Genomic DNA, 15503 nt, shown 5'->3' with positions numbered 1-15503 from the left:
TATAAAATTTGTGAATTCCATTATTATAGAGTGTATGCAAGATATTATCTACCATATATTTAAATGAGCTTTCACTATAACCTCTTTTCAAGTCAAAGTTAGAACATCCAAACTGAAATTTCTGTGAGAAATTCAGCGTGTGATTTATACACAGAAATGAAGTTACTGGGGTAGCAGAATGTTCTAGAAATATAGAATACTGCAGGTTCATGAACTAAGTTCATGGGTTTGATGTTGAATCTTCAAAAGTTTGTGTAAATGCATATTAAGAAAAAACTGCTGGGGTTTCAAAAAAATGTTTTACAACAAGGTAAGATCATCTTTTAATTCCATTTTTCCATTAACCTTTTTGTCATACATGAAAATGGTGAGAATGATGGACCTTTGCATATACACAAGGATTCAACCTTTCGCAAATAATCCCAGGGTATACATTACTCTCTGAAATTAGCCGATGACTGGCTAGTTTGGAATTTCACTTTCCAGAAATAAAAAGCTGTGAAGTGTCTACAGAGCAGAACCTAAATCCTTATTTTTTTCTTTGATTTGAAACTACTGAGAGCAGCCAATCTTAAGTGACCCCCAAACCTGACTGCCTGACTGGGTGAAATTCCTTGGAGAATAGAACTGAATCACTTGCTAACTTAATCCTTTCCACTGCTTCTCACAGGAGCTCCTGACACTGACATCTGAAGCTCCCCAGCCAAAGTGTTGTGCATTGTAAACCAATGTCCTTTGCCAGGTGGTCATATTCGGGAAGTCGTGCATGGTTAGCTGGGGGAAAGGCATCAAGGTGCTAAGTTGGTAGTATTGGAAGGCAAGCAGCATGAGGCAATTGTGGGAGCTGTAGATAACGTTTTAACTCAAACTTTTAAGGGATATGAACAACATTTTTTATCCCAAGCCAAATGGAATTGTACTAAGTGATTTGGTTAAATAGCACAAGCCACATCCTGTAGTGTCATATGGGCCCTTCTTATGCTGAAACAACTGTCGAAAACCCTCCAGCACATGAAATTCCAAGCCAGAGGCAGCTTGTAAGTGTGAAATGACCTAAACCAATTACTAAAAAGAACTTGCAATGAACAAATGCTTTCCTATCAGTCAGCAAAATGGAGACTGTTCAAACTTAGTAGGGGCCAGTAGATTTTTTTTTTCACAGGCTGTGTGGGATCAAATATCCCTGTGTGCATAGAGCCCTGGCCTGGGACAGCTGCTTGAGGCCACTTGTGGGTTGTCAATAGGCAGGATCATATCAGCTAGCAGTGCCTTCAGGAGGAGAGGGAGGTAATGCCAACAACATAGCTGTGACTCTTGAGTTAATCTCTCTTCATTCTTACATCTGAGGGAATCAAGAAACAAAGCAGCTCAACACACTTTTATGGGTGAACTAATTAAGATAATCTATATTGTGAAGTATGTTTGCTTGAATTCTCTTCCTTCAGTAATATATATATATAAACATATATTTATATACTATATACTAATATAGTGTAATACATAATAGCACACTAAATATTATACATCATTAGTATAGAAACAGAAAATGAATGTAATTAACATTATAATTAATATGTTGTATTATATTACTGACAGAATAGAGTAATACATATTACTGAAGTACATACTACACATTACTGAAGTTATGTAATTATATATATGAATATGAACCTACAGTTTATCTATTGTGACACAATAAAATTCTGTTCAAATGTAGCCAACACCAAGAGCTTCAGATTTGTTCATAACTCATCCTTCTTCAGAAATGGAAGAAGTCAATATGGATCCAGTACCATTCCCATCTTGAAGGAGCTGGGAATTAGTAAAAGAGTGTCCAGAAAATCCTCTAAGTCCCCTCAACTGGATCACCTATGTGTCTACAGGTGTAGTGGCCAGTCCCACCCAGCCCCGACTCTTGGGCTTTCACATTCATTGTTGAGTGCAGTGGCTAAGTGGAAGACCCTCACGAACCCTCACCAGTGGACAAGTACGGCATCCGATCCCATTAACGCCTCTCAGCAGACTCACTTGCCGGCAGGTGCAGTGGCCTGGTTTGCAGAAGGCCTTAGCAGTCATTCTGTATATCTCTAATAAGCGGCTCCTTTGGCATGTCCCTAGTCTGCAGTACAGGGGTACACATCCCTTCCGGCAGCCTGCCATCTCTGCGGCTGCCATGGTAGTGTGATGCAGTGAGCCCTGCCTCCTGACCCACAGCCCTACACAGATGGTGAGCTTCTCCATAGAGAGTTTACAGCTGAGGGCAAAGGCGCTTCCTCTGGAGGTTTTACATTGCTAGTTCATTTTATAACTTAAGCTTATCTAATTTGAATTTACTAAATAAGTGCTTCTACATACCCTCAATGCCTGTATAGAGAAGTTGTTCCTCCAAGGATAAGAGTTATGTTCATATGTGTTTAATTATGAAGTTATTCACCTCCTACTATTTTCATCATGTTTTCATTGCCTTCTAGGTATAAAAACCAAGTGCCAATAAATGTCCATAACAACCCTGAGAAGTATATTATTGAAAGTCGATACGGAATGCACACTCTGGAGATTAACAAGTAAGAGAATGTGAATGTACTTGTGATTTGCTTAGTCCCTCCCACCAGGATGGTGCTTCATCCCTCCAGGGAATGACCACTTTCTTGCTTGTTCCGAAGGCAGCATGATCATTATAAGTGGCATTATTTTAAGGTAACAAACCAACTTTTTTTGATACTTTTGAAATAAAAGCCAATCCAATATAAATGCAACAAAACCCAACAAGTCAAAACACCCAGTATAACCACTTAAGATGCCCACATTCCATATATGAGAGTGCCTGGGTTGGTCGAGCTTCACTTCAGGTTCCAGCATCCTGTTAATTTACACCCTGGAAGGCAACAGGTCACAATGGCTGAAGTATTTTGGTCTTTGCTGTCTTTGTGGGAGGCCTAGATTGAGTTCCAGGCTCCTGGCTCTGTCCTGGCCCTAATTTTATTTTTGATGATGTTTACATAGTTTCTTAGGGTGGGAAAGGTTGAGGATTAAGAGAAAGTAGGTGAGACCATTGTTTCCACATTTTTCTTTCCTTCTTCCTGTGTCTGGGAGAAAAGGGGAAGCCACACCCAGCCTCCCAACCACCTCAGTACCTGGGGATAGGGAATGGCCACCTGCTGTCATCCCAGGGTCCCCAGTGTAGAACATCCTCCAAGAGTTCTGCTCCAGTGGTTTCGATGATTCTGAAATGCTGTTATCTCACTGATCCAAAGATGAGGAAATATTTCCAAGGTCCATTGGGTGAGTCTTCATTAGCCCAGAAGTTTGCTGTCAACACTTGTCTGGGGTAGTTGATCATTTTGTTCTATCCTCCTTCCTCTGCTATAGTACCAGATGTCCTCTGCAGGCCCCAGTGAACTGCCATTTCCTCCATGTGCATTTGGGTATCTGTCCACTGCTCCATCTAAGCCACTGAGGAGGTCAAGTTCAGACACATGTTCTCCACAGTCAGACCACAGGTCCTGCCATTCTCCCCATGGCTGAGTTCTGAGTCCAGCAGTTTCAGTTGAGGGGAGGATCCCCAAAGAGACCTCATCTGATGTGATCCCAGATCTGACTCATGTGTGCTTGTCAGTGTGGGTTCCGACTCAGTCTGTCACCCCAAGCAGCCTACACACATACTGGTAGTTGCAATTGCTAGGTCAGATCTATCTCTAGTTCTGTCTTTTACGCAAACCAATGGATGGTATGGCCCAGCCCAACCGTGCCCACCACACACTCAGCTTTCACATACACCAGCGGGAGCTGCTGCCCAGTCAGAGCAATCCCCAATAACCCATGCTGGGCCAGCCCTCAGCCCTGATTTCTGGAGTCTGCCAGCAAGTACAGTAGACTGACCTGACTCTTGCATGTGCCAGCCAGTACAGGGTTAAGTCCATGACTTGCACCAACCTGTGCACACTGGTGATTGTAGTTGACTGGTCAGTTCCATCTACAGCCTCATGTCCTGTACAAACCTATGGATGCTGCAGCCCAGCTCAACCCACTATGTCACATACCTGGCCTTATGCATATCAGTGAGAGAACTACAGATAGTTTGGGGACCCCCCCCCAATAGCTCCACCAAACCTACCCCAAGCCCTGGTTCCTACAAGTACCAGTTCGTACGGCAGGGCAGTCCAGTCCATGGCACATCTCAGTCGGGCTCTCATATACACTTATAGGTATAGCAGCTTAGCTCAGGTCACCCTACCACATGATCCAGTCTACACATATGCCCATTGGTGTTGCTGCCATGACCAGGTTAGTCCGCATGCCGCCCTTGTTTTCATGCCTACCAGTGGGGGCTGCAGCCCAGCAGAGGAGTGCTCACAGTTTCTCTACTAAGCCCACTCCCAGTTCCAGATCTTGCACTTTCCAGGGGTTATTGCAGTCCAGTCTGACACGACTTGCACTCTGTCCCAGCACTTGGCAGCAGATGCTGCGACAAAGCCTGGCCAGTTGGCATTTATCCTGGCTCTTACATGTGCCATCAGATGCAGTGGCCTGGCTTGGCCTGGCTTAGCCTGGCCCAGCCCAAATTCAGCTCACATACTGCCGGAGTCCAGCTCCAGCTGAGTTCAGAGCTCGAGAAGGGTGCGTGAAATAGGCGTAGAAAGAAGAAAAGAGACGGACCACTACAATTCCAAAATCATTGTGGATCCAGCGAGAAAGCTGTCCGCTTTATTTATACAGAAGCAGTACAAGGTTTTCTTTTAGGGGCATTTTGACATAGCCTCAGGGGGGCACAATTTACAACTTCTTGAGAGATGATTGAGGAAGGATTCCACATTCCTTGCTTATCTTGGCTTGCCAGTCTTTATCTGCTCTCCTCAGGTCTGGGCTCTAACCTAGGCACCGCCTGTGACAACCAGATCCCTACCTTGAATTACATATGGGTTAGTAAGTCTGGGGTCTTGGTCTATGGGGATTAGGGGCCATTGGCACTAAAGGCCATTAGGTCTGCAAGCTCACACAGTTTGTTAACTAAACAAGTAAAGCAAGAGTTATAACGGCGGAAAGAATTGCAATTAGCAATGAGCCAAGTTTACGCCATTTAAGTTTCAACTCTACAATGGACAAGTGAGTGTTTCCAAAGACAGTTCTACAAATTGTTTCACCTTAAGACAGGGCATTATCCGTTCCAACGTTGCAGTCAAGAATTTCTCAGTAGACAACACATCTTATTCAGTAATACACTCTTACTACAATTGTTATTCTACAACTTATTCATCACTTAATGGGAGAAATATATCAAAAGAGAAAAAACATGAAGATCTAAGACAAAAAGTTTCAAACATTAAGTTCCTCTACAACTACAGTTTCTACAACCCCATAAGTGATCAAACAATAATCAAAAGTATATCTTTATAATAGTGAAACCACCCTATATTTCCTCTAGTTAAAAAATTATGAAGGCAGCTAAAGCAACTACATTTTCTATGTTCTAAAGAGTTGCAAGGACAGGCTAACCTTAAAGGTCATAGTAACTATATTTTTTGCCTTAGCAGGATAGCCTTTAGGGTCACAGTAACTATAACAGGATAGCTTTTAGGGTCCCAGTAACAGTATAGCTTTTAGGGTCCCAGTAGCTAGATATTTTTTTAAAGATTTATTTATTTTATTACAAAGTCAGATATACAGAGAGGAGGAGAGACAAGAGAGGAAGATCTTCCGTCTGATGATTCACTCCCCAAGTGAGCCGCAACGGGCCAGTGCGCGCCAATCCGAAGCCGGGAACCAGGAACCTCCTGCCGGTCTCCCACGCGGGTGCAGGGTCCCAAAGCTTTGGGCTGTTTTCAACTGCCTTCCCAGGCCACAAGCAGGGAGCTGGATGGAAAGTGGAGCTGCTGGGATTAGAACCGGCGCCCATATGGGATCCCGGGGCGTTCAAGGCGAGGACTTGAGCTGCTAGGCCACGCCGCCGGGCCCGAGTAGCTATATTTTTTGTCATGGCAGTTTTAGCCCATACTCCCATCACTTCCGTTAGTTTGTAAAATTCTTATCAAGCCATTTCCCAGAAAGCATGCTGAATGTCTGGGCCAGATTTTATGGCAATGGGTAGCACACAATAAGGTGTCTGGAAACAGCATGGGCTTAATTGTACTCCTGTGTGCAGTTAAAGGCCCACTCACCAAGACATTATCAGTAACATTAACTCTTTTTTTTTTTAAAGATTTATTATTATTGTAAAGCCGCATATATAGAGAGGAGGAGAGACAGAGAGGAAGATCTTCCATCCGATGTTTCACTCCCCAAGTGAACCGCAACGTTCCGGTGCGTGCCGATCCAAAGCTGGGAACCAGGAACCTCTTCTGGGTCTCCCACGCGGGTCAGGGTCCCAAAGCTTTGGGCCGTCCTCAACTGCCTTCCCAGGCCACAAGCAGGCAGCTGGAAGGAAAGCGGAGCAGCGGGGACACAAACCAGTGCCCACGTGGGATCCTGGTATGTACAAGACCAGGATTTTAGCCACTAGGTTACCAGGCCAGGCCCCAGTAGGTCATTTTGTTGGGGGCATCTGGCTACATGATTGCTTTCAAAGCTCAATAGATACACTAAAGGCAACAGTGTTAGCCTTCTTGGGGTTCTATTGATGTTTGTAAATTTTCAGCAAGCGCAAAGTTTGTAACAAATGAAACAAAACTGTAAAGAACCTTGACAAATTCAGAGAATTGGTGTGAAAACACACCAAGTAAATCACTCTGGAATCTTTGCCTGTTCGTCCTTCTGTGACATCAGTCTCTCCTTAATTCTATTTTTAAATCACATTGCAAGTTTCTGTAATTTGCAATAACTTAGAGGAACATCCACATGGCTCTTGTTATAGTGTGCTATCAACTGAAACTGCAAGTGCAGCCTGAATGGCAATAGAATCGAAGCATAAGTAACTTATTTGTGCTGTGAAACTAGGACACTTAACCATATACCTAAGGCCAGGGAGGCTGTGGGAAGGGCTGTTTTGTTCGTGTTGTTGCTCCTGGACTTAGACCTGTCCCTGAGGGCAGGGAGGCCAGGCTCTCCAGTGTGTGTGTGCAGGTGGCTACCTGCTGCAAAGGAACCTGAGGAGGCATTTTCTCCTCTCAGTCATCTTAGACACACTTATCATAATGTTGTTCACGCTGCACTTCATGTGCTTAGATGTATTGATGTTTTTCTTTTTCAACATGTAAAAAAGGTTAGGGTCGCAGGAGCCTATGATGCTGTGCTGCTGGCATCAACTTGCCGCAGATCTGTTTGGCTGTGTTTGCAGGCCAGGTGGTTGGAGCAGGGACAGTAGCTTCCTTCAGAGACACTAAGAACCTTGTGTTAGCCATGGGTCTTCAGGGTGCCAGGTGAGCAAAGAGCTCCCCGACAGAACAGCCAGCCAGGAGTACAAGGACTTTGCCCGCAATGGCCACCTATCTCCATCTGCTCTTTCAGGTGTGATTTTGAAGACACAGCTCAGTACCGGGCCTCGGCGATGAATGTTAAAGGAGAACTTTCAGCATATGCATCTATTGTGGTAAAGAGTACGTTCGTTGGATTTGTTCCATTCAAAATGCTGCTTTAAAATTTCTTCCCATGGCTAAAATAATCGACCCACCACAAAGCAGTTCACCTGCATTTCTGTTTTCTTTTCTAGGATATAAGGGAGAGTTTGACGGGATGCGCTTGCATGCTACCACTATGCCTCTCAGCTGTAAGTTAAAAAATATAACTGGTCCTCTAAAAGTTCATGGAAAATGCATATTATGAAAAAACTAGGCACAAATTTCAAGATATTTTAGTCTTTTAAACATCTTTTAATCCTATTTTCCATGAACTTTCTGAAGTATTGTCATCTATTGATGTAATGTCATCTTTATATGGTGTAATTAGCTATTCTATGACACTGAAATTAATGCTTCTTAGAATGTTATATGGATATATTTGGTAGCTATAGTTAGTTTTATTTTTTAGATTATTTTGTTACTAAAGGAGAGACTGGACCTTTTATCTCCAAAACTCCCTTTACCTGACATAGAGCAGGTATTTCATAGTGAATGACTAAACACATAACTTATAAAGTATTATTTTTAAATGAAGTCTAAATGTATTCAAGTATCAGTCCAAATCAGACTTCTTTTTCATGGGAAGTAGTAATGTAAAAATTTTTTAGTTGTTGAAAAAATTACAATCCTACAATGGCTAGACTGCGAAAGATAGTTAAATCCTGATTTATTTTCCAAACATTGAAAAATAAGTTGCAGTTTAGAAAATGTTTGGTGAAGATACTTTCTCACGGGCAAGTTTTTCACCTCACTGGCTTGTTGGTGTCTGTAAGCGACCTAACTCCATTGACCCGACGGAATGGCTCCTCGCTGTAAGATTCCAAGTTGGAGTCAAAGGCATCAGTTCCAGACAGGAGTAATTTTCAGGTGGAAGCAAAGGAGGAAGGCTTCTCAAATGTCCCATCACTTGACTCACACTGAGCTAGAACAGTCTGAAATTCTGAGACTGTAATGTCCCAGGACCGATCTGCATCCAGTTCATTCCTTGGCCATTTTGCATCCGTGTGTCTCCATCTTCCTCCTTCTATGTAAAGCAACTGTAATATATGACATCTAAATCAATTGGTCCACTTCCTGCCTTTGTCATTCCGGCTTACAAGCCAAGGTTTGACAAGGCAGTGCAGTGTCTGGGGTGAGAGCACACAGCTTTTGAAAACAGCTTGTTGGTGTGAACCTGGCTCCGTTTGCAAGTGTGGCCAAGAACGAGGCTGCAGGTATGCATTTGCTGTTCTGTAAAATGGAGATCACACCCTGACCCACTGAGATTGTTGAGGAGCTTACCTGAGTTCATAGCTCTCCAAAACCTGCAAGAGTATTTAGGAAAAGTTGAACTTAATAAATGTTAAGATTGTATTTTCCACTTAATACTGATGGGTCTTAGGGAAAGACACTTAAGAGGGAAAAAACATAAATTTTGGAGTTGGTGAGAAATGGGTTTGAATTTTAAATTCATATGCTGTCTGTAAAGTCTTGCCATTAGCTGTGTATTACCTTTGTAAACTGCCATGTTCTGATCTAAAAGAGAAAACTGTCTGTGCTGTGGAGTCATTGCCTCCCAGAGGCCGACATATCAGCTGTGAAGTGCCTGGAATCCAACGGTGCACTCTAGATCAATACACAGGCAGTCAATATACGCTGTCACCACATACTGTTGGTATATATGCGTATCATGTAATATAACATATATACAACATGTCATCTCAATAAATGGTCATTATTTTCTGAAACCCTTTGAGAAAAAAAGTTGATGATATAAGAATTCAATCTATAAATATTTCTGTAAATTTAATCTATAAATATCTCTGTGAATAATCTCTTAAAAGTGGTAATAGTTTAAACTTTTTCCTTGCCTCCAAATCACATTTTCTCTTCAGATTGTTGGGTTTTTAACTTAAGTTAAAAAAAGTTAATTGGTAAGTTTTCTTCAGATTGTTAGATTACTGAAAATTCTGTGTTTATAAGACATTTACATGGCTATTTTTTCCCGAGAATATAAACTTAAACTAAGTTAAAATTTACAATGTAAATTAAATAAAAATCTAAAATCTGAAAGATTCATATATTGTAGTTGTTTTCTTAAGTCCAGGTTAAATATGGTATCAATTTATATTTACGACATTACTTGTGACCATTTAAATTCTATTTAATAGAGTAATTAAAATAAATACTTAATTTTCAAGAGTCATGAAGCAAACATTCTCATACAAATTTCAAGTAAAACTTGATTTTTTAACCCAAAATATAATTGATTTTTAATCAATCTGTTGCAGCTACTTTCTGCTGTGTTTGTTAAAATGTACATGTCCCTTTGATGAGAAAATAAATGCTGCTACTTGTTTTGTTTGTATACTCAGTTGCTGTAACCCCTTATGGCTATGCATCCAAGTTTGATATCCACTTTGATGATAAGTTTGATGTGTCCTTTGGGAGAGAGGGAGAGACAATGAGCCTGGGCTGCCGTGTAGTTATCACGCCTGAAATCAAACAATTCCAGCCAGAGATCCAATGGTACAGAAATGGTGAGTCTCTGTGATGAATTCCCACTTCGAGTCTTTTTCTCAGAAGGTTGTAGATCAGACGTGTTCATCAGAGCTGACAATCTTTAATTAGAGGGGAACACCCACTATCTTTTTAAAGAATTTTTACATATTTATCAAAGTAGCGACACTGGGTCCTTTTGACAGGGAAGGAGGGGGCAGGTAGGGGGAGCTAGTTAAGTCTGCAGCCCATGTTAAAGTGCTTCTGCTTCCAACCCAACTTTCAGTCTGTATATTTGTTTGAAAAGCTGAGTTACAAAGAGAGGGATGAGGTGGGCAGAGTGAGCAGGGTGGGGAGAGAGAGAGAGGCAGGGAGGGAGAAAGAGAGAGAAAGAAAAAGAGAGAGAATATCTTTCATCTGCTCATCACCTCCCAAGTGGCATGGCCAGGACAAATAGAGCTGGGCAGGCAGAACCAGGAGCTTCTTCTGGGATGCAGGTGCCCAAGAACTTGGGCCATTTTCTGTTGCTTTCCCATGGATCGGAAGTAGAGCAGCTGGGCCTGAAACTAGTACCCATATGGGATGCTGGGCATTGCATGTGGAAGCTTGATGTGCTATATCACAATGCCAGCTTCCCGAATTCCTGCTAATGCACACACAGCTTGGGAGGCAGCAGTTGATGGCCCAGACATTTGAGTCTGCTACCCATGTGAGAGATAAAGATGGAGTTACTAGTTCCTGACTTCAGAATTGTCCAGTTCTAGCTGTTACAGGCATCTGGGTAGTGAACCACCAGTTAGAAGTTTTATTCTCTCTCTCTTTTAAAAACAGCAACATAAGATAAGATATTTTATTTTTTAAAAGCATTTATTTTTATTAGAAAGGCAGATTTACACAGAGAAAGAGACAAAGAGAAAGATCTTCCATCCATCGGTTCCTTTCCCAAATGGCAGCAATGACCAGAGCTAAGCTAATCTGAAGCCAGGAGCCAGGAGCTTCTTCTGGGTCTCCCACTGAGGTGCAGGGTCCCAAGGCTTTGGATTATCCTCCACTGCTTTCCTAGGACACAAGCTGGAGCTGGAAGAGAAGAAGTAGAGCAGCCAGAAAACAAACTTGTGTCCACATGAATTACCAGAATACGGAGGTGGAAGATTAGCCAGTTGAACCGTTGTGCTGCCCTGAAAAGAATATTTTCAACAAGACCCATCAGACTGACCGTGGGATCGCCAACAGTGATGCAAAAGGAGCACTGCTCTCTATTTTTGCCTGATCAGCAGCTCCAATGAAGATGAACTGATGCTTGTGGGTGTTTGGAATGGCCCATTCTACTCACTGAGCCACACGCTTAGGAGCAAGATAGAAAAGTATCCACATACTAATGAGACATTACACAGATCTCAAGATAATGTTTTCTTATCACCAAGTAGTTATTTTAGAACATTTATTTATTTTGTAAGAATATTATTGGGTAAAGTACCATTTCTCATTGGCTTATCATTTATATCAAAGAAGTTGTGTGAAACTTATAAATGTATATGTGCATATGTGTATACATATACATACATACAAAAAACAAAAAGAAACAAAAGAAGAAAAAATAATACAAATATACATACTTATGTATTTATGAAGCAATAAAATCCTCATAGTACTATGAACAGGAAATTCAGACCTTGGAAGTTTTGTTTGAGTTTGTTAAAGGCTCTTTATGATTTTGAAATTACTCACAGTAAGTACATTCTGCATGAACTACACTGATATTCTTTCAGGGCATAAATAGATGATAGACTCCATCGTATTATAGCTAACACTGGTAAAAGAAAATCCAACTACTGTCAGTTCTTCTGACTCCGGCTTCAAATCACATATATTATACCTGACTCTGCTGCTAAAGGATTGTGTTAATTTTTTGTAAGAAAGAAATAAGGATTTTATTGCCCTTTTTTGCCTTCCCATTTGAGATGGACTGTTTAGTCTAGGTGATATTCCAGATTAAATAGGAAAAAAAGCTATCAGAACAAGATCAGCTGAAGTATTTAAGAAATATTGTCATTTCTAAAGCAATGTTTAAATCTTAGATTCAAGCATACTGTTTCCCTACCAGATTATTTCATCCAATAGATCCTGACATTAAAACTGGAGAGGAAAGGGGTTGCTCCGACTCACACAACCAAATTCTGGCCAAATGAGACCTCCTGATTCCATGGTGTCCATTCTAATGAGCCCTGAGGCTTCTTCTGCTTTAAAATGTATTTATTTATTTGCTTATTAATTCATTAATTTACTTGAAAGAATGACATCGAGAGGGAGAGACAGATAGAATGGAATATCTTCTGTCTTCTTGTTCACTCACAAGCTGGGGAGCAGGAGCCAGGAACTGCAGCTGGGTCTCTGACCTAAGGAGCAGTTGTTGGCATCCTCCCAGTGCAGTAGCAGGGAGCCGGAGCACAGAGTGTCCAGTATGGGGTACAAGCGTAACTGCTGGGCTATACCTCTCCCTCCACCCCAGTTCTTCTCATTATCCTATGTCTCTTGCATCCCGAAATGTGAGGTTTAGTAGAAAAAAGCCACAAGGGAAACTTTGCACTTTCTCTGACTTCTCTGTATCTCTTTAGCCTAGATAATGAAAAACAACTGAATTTGAGACATTGAACTTTCATCCAGGTACATGTTCATCTGTGAGTCCCATGCCAGAGGGCCTAGATGATAGAGGAAATGTTGTTGACAGCCACAAATAGACTGTCATCTCCTTTTTAATTTGTCTTAAAGTCTTTACCACTTTACTTCTTAGAGAGGATTGGATTATAAAACACTTAAAATTTGGAACCAACACTGTGGCACAGTGGGTTAGGTAGTGGCCTGCAGTGCAAGAATAGAGCCAGTTGATTTTTGTATGTAAATACCAAGAGCGATTTACCTGGCGCTAAACCCGCGCTTGAGTGCAACCTCCCTCCCCTCCTTGCCCCTTGCCTGCTCTGTTTCCTGCTGTCCTGGACCCAGTCTCCACTGTGTGACCCAGCCCTGGTTCTGGCTGCAGTCAGCAGGTCCAAGGGAAGGGCTTTGTGTGTTTAGGTCTAATTCCTTTGTTTCTTTCCTACTCTATTGCCAGCACTTGTTGATTTCTAATATGTACTCAGTCGTCTCAGTCCACGTTTGATTCCATTCCATGGAAATAAGAAGTATGTTGTACATACTGTCTTCCAAGTTAAGGCTTCCCTCTTTTCTATTAAACTATAAATAAAAACTTATTCTATCCTTTAAAAAAAAAAGTTCTGATTTAAGTTTTGGCTGCTCCACTTCTGAACTATCTCCTTGCTTATGAGCCTGAAAAACTGGCAGAGGACGGCTCCAGTCCTTGCGTCTCTACACCCACATGGGAGACTTCAAAGAAACTGCTGGCTCCTGGCTTTGGACTGGCTCAGCTCTGTCTGTTGTGGCCATTTTGGGAGTGAATCAGCTGGTGCAAGACTTCTTTCTCTCTTTGTAACTGTGCTGTTCAAATAAACAAGAATCTTTTAAAAAATTGGATACATTTTGAGAAAATATAGAAAAATATACAAAGATAGCTACCTATGATGCTTTTTAGCATTTCCTATAAGGGATCCTATGATAGCCCAAACATTATTCATTACAAACAAACAATAATGAGGCTCAGTGAGTTTCAGTGACTGGATAAATCACTAATGAGAGTCTTGACTACCAGGGCTGACTTGTTCGTTGGACCTGCACACCTGGCAGTTCCACAGGCCCATCTTAGTAGGATCTGGATTTGGTTACATGCTCTGTTGTGTTCTTGGCATTCATGATCAGTTTCTCTTTGAACTTGTACTTTACATGTGAAGTTCAAGGGGACTGTGGTGCATGGACATCATTAGTGGAGTTAGGCCAAGTGACAGGCAGCATGAGCAGGCACAGGCATCCCAGCACAACAGGTGCTCCCCAAGCAGCAGGCCTGATCTTTACACGTGATGGGAACACCTGTTATCAACGAAGATAGATTTAAAACTGTTTTCTTCATGTAACTGGAGATAAAATGATAGATGCATAAACAGCATTCCAAATTACATACCAATCATACACAATCACATCTAATATTAGGTTAGAGGAACTCTAAAAAAATGCAAAACATTTCCACTTACATGGAAGCTTAACTGAAGCTCATTTGTATGGATTCTTTTTTAATTTTAATGTTTTTTTTCTTTATTTTTTGGTTTGAGAAGCAGGAAGAGAGAGAGAAAAAAAAGCTCCCATCTGCTTGGTTCAGAATTAAATCTTTTTGAAATTTTTTTCTTTAAGAATTATTAGTTCTGGGTTACTAAAATTTATTTTTTTAAATAGTTTACCAGAAAGTTAGTCCAATGTTGTTACTGCTTGTGGCATACACTTAATAGCTCTAGTAACGGGTATGTTAGCCAAGAGTTGTCGCCAAATAGAAAATTACCCAAATTCATCAGTGGAGCTGCATCTGTAAAATAAAGGTTACTTTCAATATTGATTTAGCATGAAGTTGCTGAAAGTATGAATGATGACAATCTAATAAATGTATTTAAAATTAAGAAAAAATGAGCCAGAAATATGATATTATCCAGGATATTAAATTGGGTCAAGTATTCTTTAATATGAAAGTATAACTCTAAATTGCTACCTTTACAGTTATGTTACCCCATTATGTTTTATAAGCAATAAAATGTTTTTAAAGGGAAATCCTGATAGTTTAGCACCTTTACTTCTCCAGGCTTTGAACAAGAAACTTTACAACTGAATTTTGTACTGAACCTTGCAAGCTTTGTACTTGGCTCTGGTTCTCTCCCTTCTGGTCTAATGTTTTTTTCTAATTTAACCATGGCAGAATGACTTAAAACTCTAGGAACCTCCTCCAACAATCAAATAGCTCTCATTATAGAAAAGGAAGACAAAAGGGGGAAAAGAATGAAGGGGAATGGAAATAGAAGAAAGCAATGAAGGGGGAAAAATCAGTGAATGTGTATACTTTTATATTTTTAGGAGCACCTGTTTCTCCATCAAAATGGGTACAGACACACTGGAGTGGAGAGCGGGCAACACTGACATTTTCTCACCTCAACAAAGAAGATGAAGGCCTCTATACAATTCGTGCACGAATGGGCGAATATTATGAAGAATATAGTGCTTATGTCTTTGTTCGAGGTAAGACCTGGTAAAAAGCAGAATACCCGATAATGTTTACAACACCAAGACCAAATCAATCTATTCAAACATGTCTTTATAATGATGTGTCATTTGAAAACTCTTCTAGACTCCCCAGGATATGTGTATTAATTTCTAATAAACTTAGATCTAGCATACAATGTGGCCCATGCAGACTTCAGCCCCAGTGTAACAGGTGTCCGGCCCGTGTAACTGTCCCTCACATCAGCACTTTCCTCCTCTTCAGCGAGCCAACAGCAAGTACTCTGCGGGTGTCAGAGTGGAGTTACTGAACCCCAAAAGAACCGA

The 15503-nt window shown here is 41.1% G+C and overlaps 1 protein-coding gene across 2 annotated transcripts in view; it reads left to right on the top strand.

Moving 5' to 3' along the window:
- MYOM1 (myomesin 1) overlaps positions 1-15503 on the top strand; it is a 129981-nt gene that overhangs the window by 25389 nt on the left and 89089 nt on the right. For both annotated transcript variants that reach the window (XM_004579617.3, XM_004579618.3), the window contains exons 6-10: positions 2472-2564; positions 7441-7529; positions 7643-7699; positions 9905-10069; positions 15033-15194. In XM_004579617.3, coding sequence (XP_004579674.2) covers positions 2472-2564; positions 7441-7529; positions 7643-7699; positions 9905-10069; positions 15033-15194 — 566 coding nt within the window. The remainder of the gene's footprint in view (positions 1-2471; positions 2565-7440; positions 7530-7642; positions 7700-9904; positions 10070-15032; positions 15195-15503) is intronic.

This window comes from Ochotona princeps, chromosome 18, assembly GCF_030435755.1.
Source record: "Ochotona princeps isolate mOchPri1 chromosome 18, mOchPri1.hap1, whole genome shotgun sequence".
Lineage (NCBI taxonomy): Eukaryota > Metazoa > Chordata > Mammalia > Lagomorpha > Ochotonidae > Ochotona > Ochotona princeps.
The sequence above is the reverse complement of the archived record's forward strand: the minus strand, read 5'-3'. Positions and strand labels throughout refer to the sequence as shown.